Below are 9,103 nucleotides of genomic sequence, written 5' to 3' on the forward strand. Positions count from 1 at the left end.
AACACTTTTCATCCCTCCATCACCATCAGCAAAGCCCCAAGGCCAAACCCTCATCAGATCCTCTCCTCGGAACGTTAATAAGCCTCTTAAAGGATCTCCCCCTACAGCCAGTCTTCTTATCCTGCAAGTCACAGTCCAAGCACCACCAAAGTGGTCCAACTGAGTCACGACCCTGCTTAGAACTCTTCAAGGCTTCCCAGGGCCTACAGGATCAAGTCCAATCTTCTCAGGAAAGTCCATTTGGGTTTGACCATGCCTCCCTCCAACCTCCTTTCCTGCGACAGTCCGGGCTTCAGCCACACCCAATTTCTCCCCCTTTCCCTAATATGTCGCGTCTCTGCACATACCATTCCCTCCGCTTGAAACACCCTTCCCCATCCTCATTCCTCTCACCCTCAGCTGCCTGAGAAAGTCGACTCCTGCTCTCAGACCAAGTCAGTATACATTGGTCTATGTTCTGAACAGACCTCCTAGCCATCCTTCTTTTGTGCCAGTTCTCGGTATGTAGCTCGGGTTGTTATTTCACTTATCGCATCTCTATTGCGATTGTGTTTCCACGTCTGCTTCCTGGCTGGACTGTGAGATCTCCAAGAGGAAGGACAACGTCTCATTCATCTCTCTATATCCAGCTGCTTACACAGTTCCTGGCTCAGAAAAAGGCATGCCTGTGTTTGTTGAATGAATAAAAAATAAGAAGTGAACACTTCTCACTTACCCAGCACTTCAAATGTGCCTGGCTTTTTCCATGCCTCGTTTCCGTGCTACCTCATCAACAGATACTACTAGTACTCCCTTGTAAAGACGGGGAAATCAAGGCTCAGAAAGTGGAAGAAACTTACCCAAGGTCACACTGCTGCTGAGGGACAGAGTCAAAATCTGAACCAAATCTGTCTGGCTTTAAAAGTTTCGATGGGCTGCATTCTTGGCCTGAAGTTCAGGACTTCTAGAAGCTGGCTTTAATCTACAGTTCTGATTTTATTTCCCATAAAGCACAACCATCTTGGTCTGATACACTCGACTCATACCCTCTGGACTCCTCATTTAGAACATTTTCCTGGCGGGGAAACCCTGGTCTTTCCTTTACCTCCACAAATCTCACTCAGTCATCCTTCAAGATCTAGCCAATTCCCACCTCCTCCTTGAAGCCTTCTCTGACCACGAGGGTTAATAATCATCGTAGCATTTATTGATCACGTAGAATAGTGCCTGGCACATTGTAAAGGATTTCCATGTATTAACTCATTTAGTCTTACAACAACACATGACCTCCATTTCACAGAGTAGGACACTGAAGAACAATGCATCAGCAAACTGTCCAAGTTCACACAGCTAGCAAGTAGCAAAGCCGGGACTAAACCCGTCAGCCCGTGCTCTTAACCATTCTGCCACAGGAGGCTTTCCTTGGGAGCATCTGTCTCATCTCTGGGACCTTACAGCAGTCGCTCTCTGCACAGCTCTCTCTCGAGCTGTCCATCCCATTCTGCCTAGAGCCGTTTCCAACAGCAGAAACTGTCAGGACCACAGGTATTAGATGTTAGAGCTGACAGAGTGATTCCACATATGTGACTAGGGACACAGGTCTTGAGTGCCTCCCCCGAGGGCATAAATGGCATTGCCTTGGCTAACATGAACTGGGGATTCCAGCAGATTCATTATCAAGGACAGGGATGAAGACCAGAACCAAAGAAAAGAAACAGTCCTGAGCAGCCCAAACTGACACGATAACAGTTATGCGTTAAAAACTGTTATTTTCTCATAGGAGAGCCTCTCAGACCCAACCCAGAATCCACTCCTTCTTAGCGACATACAATTCTAACATGCTGGGAATGCTGATTTCCAAGTTCACAAATAGAGAGAGAGAGAGAGGGATATGGATTGTTACCTGACAACTCCTCCTCAGGGCAGAGGTGGAAAAACTAGAAAAAGCTAACATAAGAACTCAAAAGTCAGGCATCATTTCAGGCAGGGACAAACCTCAACAAAGGAACCACTGTGTGATAGTCCGGTGCAATACCTGAGGGGAATAGAGACATCCTGAGTCATCCAGAAAAGGTTAAATCACATTCCAAATATGCTTAGGGAGGCAGAAAGGTGTGCAACATATTTTTAAAAGATTTCCATCTGAAATGTTGTAAACGCTAGTGAGCGGTGTATTTTAATGGGATAATGCCCCACTTTCCAGGGTGAGTTCCTCCCCGCGCTCCCAGCGGGCTCCGGAAGCCTGTGAGTTTCCTGATCGATTTCCACTGCCCTCTCTCACTGCTGGGACGACAAATACAGGAACACCCTCATCACATAGTGGCTGAAAGGAGAAGCTGTGGCCCAAGGAATCTGGGGTGGTTGCTGGTTTCTAATGAAACGCTGTCCCTAGGCACCTCCAGTAAGCCATATGCAGGTCATCCACGGACACAGCTGACTGACTGACTCTCCTTTTCGGAGGCAGCATGGAGAAGGTGGGGGGCCCCGGAGTCAGGTCAGTTCAGATCCTAGCTCTTACATCTCACGGGGTGGTCATGCCTTCAAGGCACCCAGCAAATGCCCACTAGCTGTGAGGCCCCGCTCTCTCCTCCCTTGACTGTGTGATCCAATTTACTCTTTGTTCTAACTGCTCCTTCCCTGAGTCTGCGGACACTCCTCTCCCTCTTCCTCCCAAATGAGCCCCCCTGAAGTCTCTTCACCTTCTCCTTGGCCACTTCATCTGATCCCAAAGCTTCAAATACTCTCTCCACATACGTGGCTCCCAGGTCTCTACCTGCAGCCCCACCTTCAACTCAAAGCTCTGGTCTCACACTTCCAACTGTCTGGATGCCTCTGTCCAGGAACACCAAGACAGGTGCATGATCTGTGGCTCAAACCTGGTCCCCCTCCCAACTTCTCCCTCCCCGCAACTCCCACCGCCATCCTTCCGAGCAAGCAAACCTGAAACCTCATCACCTCTGCCCCTCCCCGTGGGAAAGGCAGAGTCCTGCAGCTTCGGTCTCAGCAACAGCTCTCAGCCACTGTTGCTGCTACTGCCACCACTGCCGCCACCACCCTTCCTTGCCAGTCCCCAAGACAGCCGAGGGTCAGAGCCCCAATATCGCTTTCCTGAACCATCTCCCACTGATCCCTCCACCGCATGACTCTGCCCTCCATATTCCATTCTACCCTTCACTCCCAGCTTCCAAAACACAGTTCTTCTTATTCACGTGCCTGCTCAAAATTCTTTTGTGGCTCCATTTACCAATACTCTATACACAGCATCCAATAAATGTTAGGTGAATGATTTAAGTCAAAATTCCAAGATCTGGGGAATTCCCTGGTGGTCCACTGGTTATAACTCCGTGCTTTCACTGCCAGGGGCCCAGGTTCGATCCCGGTTGAGGAACTAAGATCCCACAAGCCTCACGGCACGCCCCCAAAAGAGAAAAACTCCAAGACCTGGCCTCATCCTGCTTCTCCTGCTATAGATTGCACTGTTTTCCCTGTACTCCTTGGTGCCCCTCTAAGGACATGATGTACATTTCCCGCTTCCATGCCTTTGTCCTCACTAGTCCCATTGCTTAGCGTGACCTCCCCACACCGAGTTTACTGATCAACGTTCAAGGCCAGTCTTAAATAGTATGCCTTTTATTATTAATCCCCTGACTTGTAAATTCACCCCTTCTTCAAAACCCCAAGAGTACTCTGTTATAATAACAACTACCATTCACACCACTAATTATGTACCAGACACTCATTTCATTCCCAAAACAAACCTGTGAGATAAGCATGCTTATCCCCATTTTACAGGTCAGGAAAAATTAGTCTGAAGGTTAGTACTCATCTGACTCACAGGCTGAGTGAGTAGAGAAATCAGATTCAAACCCAGATCTGAGTCTCAGAAGACTACGCTTTAATCACTAAGCTACACTGCCTCACTGCATCTCTTTGCATCTCACTGCATATGCCATGCTGTTCTTTTGTTATTATTTATTGAGCACTTTCTATGTGCTGGGCACTATTCTAAGCACCGTATGTGAATTAGCCAATTTAATTTCCATAACAACTCTGTAACATAGGTACTATTACTGTCCCCATTTTACAGATAAAGGAAACCAGGGCAGAGCCGGCTTAAGTCCAAGGTCACTGCCCAGACAGCCAGACTACAGCATCTGTGCTCTTAACCACACCCTGGACTGCTTTTTTATCTGCTTCCCCAATTAATCAGGCAACTCCCTGAGCAGTGTCTTCTTCATGTCTGACTCACCTTCAGCCCCCAACACAAGGCTTATCACCAAAGAGGACTTGACAACAATCTGTTGAATTAAACTGCCAACAAACCTACAAAATACAAGACCCATGCGTCTATCTCCCTGCCACACACGCATTACCACTGGTTTCATTTCTCCCCCAAGCGAGGTATGCACCTGACATTCCATCGTATACATATACATCCCCACTCCACTCGAGGTATCCCACACACACCTGCATACTCTTCTTCCTTGATCACTTTTCAGCCCTTTCCCCCCACACGAGTGACATGAGGCGGAGTTCACACCTAAACCAATGCAAAATCCCAGTCTACTTGATCCCCACTTCGGCAGACAATCAGCAGCAGTATACACACTCAGTGACTCATACTTAGCTCTGTCTTCAATCACCTGTGGCCAGAGCCCCAGAGAAAAGAAACAGATTTCCTAGCATGGAGGCTCTCAGTCAGCGGTCCCAGGAAGGCATTGGCAGGGCAGGGGGCGGGGAGTGTGGTCCAAAGGATCCACAAATCCATATGTACATCGAATATCTGAAGGCAGACTGGCATGTCTTCCATGTAAAGCTAAAACTATCTTTCCTAATGTATACTTGATTAACCACAATGGCAAATATAACATCAAAGCCACCTAAAAGCTTTCCTGGGGGCTTCCCTGGTGGCGCAGTGGTTGAGAGTCCGCCTGCCGATGCAGGGGACGTGGGTTCGTGCCCCGGACTGGGAAGATCCCACGTGCCGCGGAGCAGCTGGGCCCGTGAGCCATGGCCGCTGAGCCTGCGCGTCCGAAGCCTGTGCTCCGCAGCAGGAGAGGCCACAACAGTGAGAGGCCCGCGTACCGCAAAAAAAAAAAAAAAAAAAAAAATCCCCAATCTCAGAAGAAGTTGCGAACCACTCAAAGCAGATAATAATGAAGTAAATGTAACTTCCAGGGAAGCTTGAAGACTCTGGCCCTCATCTGGAGCCAGACCTATTCCCCTTAAAAATCTTCCAACCCTAACCCCAACACCCAAGGGTGGAAGCTCATTCCTGTCCTCTCTGGCTGGATGGGAATGTACTAGAAGAAGTGTAATGAGCACAGAATATTACAAAAGCTGCCCAGGAAATAAGGAACAAATATAAGGGGAGGGAATGAGGTCATGGGTGGGGAGGAGAATCAGTAGAGCTGTCACTGTGCCTGTCATCGCCAGATGTAATCAGTGTTTATCAGTGTTTATAACCACCATGGCCACCTACAACATATATCTGAAAATACACACATACATCGTTTCATATACACATACAGCCTTACCCCAAGCCTTTATTCTATCAAATACTTGTTAATATCTCTTCAGTCATTCCACAGATCTTTATCAAACACCCACGAAGTGCCAGATGAATATCCCTCCCTTTTTATCATAGACAAAGCACAACTCCTTCCACAGATGTCACACACACACACACACACACACACACACACAGTGGGTCAGATACGCAACTGCCTCTCACAGCTCCAACACAGCTGCCACAAACATACAACTGATACACATCCATCACATATACACATGATACAACCATCCCTGTCACGCACAGGGACCCAAACACATCTCAGACACACAACCACACAATGCGCTTTCAGAAGCGCACATCTTGTATGGCTTACTGGGAGCCTCTGGCCGATGAATCCTTTCAGGGAATTAATACAAAGGCTCTGGTTGACCAGGGGGCCTCTGGCTGCATTTTTCATACACCCAGGCCAATTCTGCCACAGTGAGACCATGGACCAGTAGCCTCTCTGTAGCTCAAATTTCCCTCCCATCAAGTTAGAAGGGTGGTTCATCCTATTTTCTTAGGAAGGCTTGGAGGGGAGGGGTCATAGGGACCAGAGAATCAAGTTAAAGGTCATGAAAGATTCCTCATAAAGTCCAGGTCTTACTGAGATCTCACATGAAAATGCATGCACGTGGATACCTACACAAGCACCCACACCCTTACACTTGTGTCCTACTCACTCTACTAGGCACAGCACTTCTATTTGCAAACACTACTTTTCAAACAGACCATTCACACGTAACATACACACTGCCAGACTCACGCACCACCGCGTGCAAGCAAACATGCACAGACACACGATTTCACAGTTTAGGGAGCACCTGCACTCCTTGGAGAAAAGGTGAGAAGGTGTCAGATTCACTTAATACACACAGTTCCTGAAGATACATCACCCAACCTTGTACAAACAACTCCCAAGAGCCATCCAAAACCTTCCTTATATATTCCTCTACCACAACTGCAGATACATAATCAAAATACACACTTCCCAAGCCCAGAGCCACACCTGCAGATGTGGCTCCTCCCATGGCTGTAGGCAGGTCCCAGCCAGTAGGACACCATCCCCAAAGCAGTCCCAGGGCCGTGCTGGTCTGTGGGCACACTCACTCCTCAAAGACCCTACCTCTTGAGGGCAGACACACACGCAACTGCTAAGTACTCCAGCTTCTAGAGGTGCTGGGGGAGCGGAACGCTCGTCTGTCTCCACACATCTGCTAGAAAACGGCTGCCACAGACCAGGAGGTGCACGCGCCCTGTCCCCAAACTGATGGGGAACCTCTCCCTGACTCCCCAGCCAGACCAAAGTACAACAGGGGCCTCGAAATCCCTCCTCCCCCACCCCCTCTAAAACCACAGCCCACGCCAGGCCTGGCGCCACCCTCGCCTTGTCCCCTCACTTCGCCCACTGCAGGCTCTTGCAGCCCGGGAGCCTGCGGAACCTCTCCCTCCCTTGACCTCCTTTTGAAGTCCCAATGCCGTACCCAATTCCATATTCCAGAGTCCTCACCACTCCTCTCCAGCCCTCCAGTCACCCTTCCAAACCCCACGCTCGCGAGGCCTCCACTTCCAGTTTCTCACCCGGGAGAGACGACCAGCCATTTTTTTTGTCCGTCAACAAAACCAGCAACTCTAATCACGAGCCTGAGAGGCCTCGGCCACCCTGTCCCTCGGGCTTCCTTCACTCTCAAAACACTCGGTTCCCGCCCTCCTGGCGCGTGCGGTCACCCTGGCGAACCCCACTCGCCCTCACCCGCCCTCGCACGCGCCGCCCTGCCCTTCTCGCCGCGCCAACCGCCCTCCGTCCGGGTCCCTCATCCTCTGGTACAGTGCCGGCCTCTCAGACAGTACTTCCGCCCACGCGCTAACCCTCAGACTGCGGCCCCGCCCTCCTGGGCCGACCACGCGCCCGCCTCCTAGGCCCCGCCCGCGCCGACCCCACCCACGGCCCACGCAGGCCCCGCCCCCCCTCGTGTGGCCCCTCTCCACAGCCCTACACAGCTCCGAGCGGTACAAGCCCCACACACCGTCTTCAGGACTCCTTCACAGGACTCCCACCGTCCCCGCCCACAAGGCCCCACCCACTGCATCACATAGGCCCCGCCCACAGAGAGCACATCCACCAGCCCTCACGGGCGCCTCACAATCAGTCACCCACCCGATCCACACGCCCGCAAGGGCCGGCCCTCATCCTCTCGCTAGCTGGACCTGACTACACAGTCCTACCCACAGGTCGTCACAGGACCTTCACTAGGGGACTGGGAGAGGGGCAGTGGATGGGCTCACGAGGCCGCGCCCACACGGGCCGCGCCCACACGGGACCCGCAGGCCGGCCACGCCCACGCCAAACCTCAGCACCCCGCAGCTCCTGCAGCTCACCGGCTGACCGTGCGCGCCCTCTCATTGGGACGGGCGTCCTCACACGCCCCTCCCAACTCGCGTGCTGGTACACACTCTCACCCGCCCCCATGTCTGAGCCCGCGGGCCGCAGGCGCCCCTACAGGCCCAGACAACTCTCCCGCCCCTCACTCCGCGCCCAGGCACCCAGCGGGGGCTCCCCCCAGACTCACCTTCGCTGCAGAACTTGCCGCCGAAGCCCGTGTGGCTGCAGTCGCAGCCCACCTCGCCGGGAGCCAGCACGGTGCAGAGGCCGCCGTTGGCACAGGGGTTGCGCGCTGGCGCGCACAGCGGGTCGGCTGCGGCGCCGCGCAGGCCCTGGCTGCCCAGCAGCGCGGGGGGCCGCTCGCCCAGCTTCAGGTTGGCCAGGAGGCCGCTGAAGGGCGGCTCGTACTTGACGGTGCTGAGCGTAAGCGCCGAGAGTCTCACGTCGGGTGGGATGCCTCCCACGAACAGGTCGCTGGCCACCTGCATCTCGCGCCGCTTCGAGCGCACCTCGGCGGCGCGGGCCTCGCCGTCCACCGCCAGGGCTGTGCGGCGCGCGTCGCGGGTCAGCAGCACCATGTGCCAGCGGTCGTCGGCCACCAGCGTGTCCAGCTGCAGCGTGGCGGGCTCGGCGCACGAGAGCGTGAAGCGCAACCGCAGGCGCCCTTCCACCAGCAGCAGCTCCAGGAAGTCGCAGTCGCCGCCGTCGTCCAGGTAGAGCAGCAGCGCGCGAGTAGCGTTGGTGCGCAGGCTGAAGCTGAGCTCGCCGCTGCTCGCCGCTCCGGCCCAGCGCGCATAGCGCGCCCACTGCCCCGGGCCGCCGCCGAACTCCAGGCCGCTCGCACCCGCCGCCAGCGTCAGCAGCATTAGCAGCGGCAGCGACGGCGGCCGCCACGGGTTCCCAGGCGCCATGCCTCCGGCGGCCCCGGCCCCGCCCGGCCCCCGGCCCCGCTCAGGCTTCAGAGCCGCGGGCTCATGGGGCGGGGAGGGGGCCGGGCGCCCCCCGCGCCGAGCGGGGCTCCCTCGCCGGCTCACAGTGCCATGGGCCCGGCCGCAGGGCGAGGCGAGCAGAGGCCCAGGTGCCGGCTTCCACGGACTGAGGCGGAGGCGCCCCTCCCCCGCTGCGGGCTCCGACGGAAGATGGGGGAGGGATGCCTGCAGGGAAATGGAGAGGAAAGTGTTAATGAG

At 54.0% G+C, this 9,103-nt stretch overlaps 1 protein-coding gene across 7 annotated transcripts in view; it reads right to left on the reverse strand.

Annotated features, from left to right (window-relative positions):
- The window catches only part of NRXN2 (neurexin 2), a 98,801-nt gene extending 89,974 nt beyond the window's left edge, over positions 1 to 8,827 (reverse strand). For all 7 annotated transcript variants that reach the window (XM_065881922.1, XM_065881926.1, XM_065881927.1 and 4 more), the window contains exon 1: positions 8,104 to 8,827. In XM_065881922.1, coding sequence (XP_065737994.1) covers positions 8,104 to 8,827 — 724 coding nt within the window. The remainder of the gene's footprint in view (positions 1 to 8,103) is intronic.
- Positions 8,828 to 9,103: the final 276 nt, after the last annotated feature.

This window comes from Phocoena phocoena, chromosome 8, assembly GCF_963924675.1.
Source record: "Phocoena phocoena chromosome 8, mPhoPho1.1, whole genome shotgun sequence".
NCBI lineage: Eukaryota > Metazoa > Chordata > Mammalia > Artiodactyla > Phocoenidae > Phocoena > Phocoena phocoena.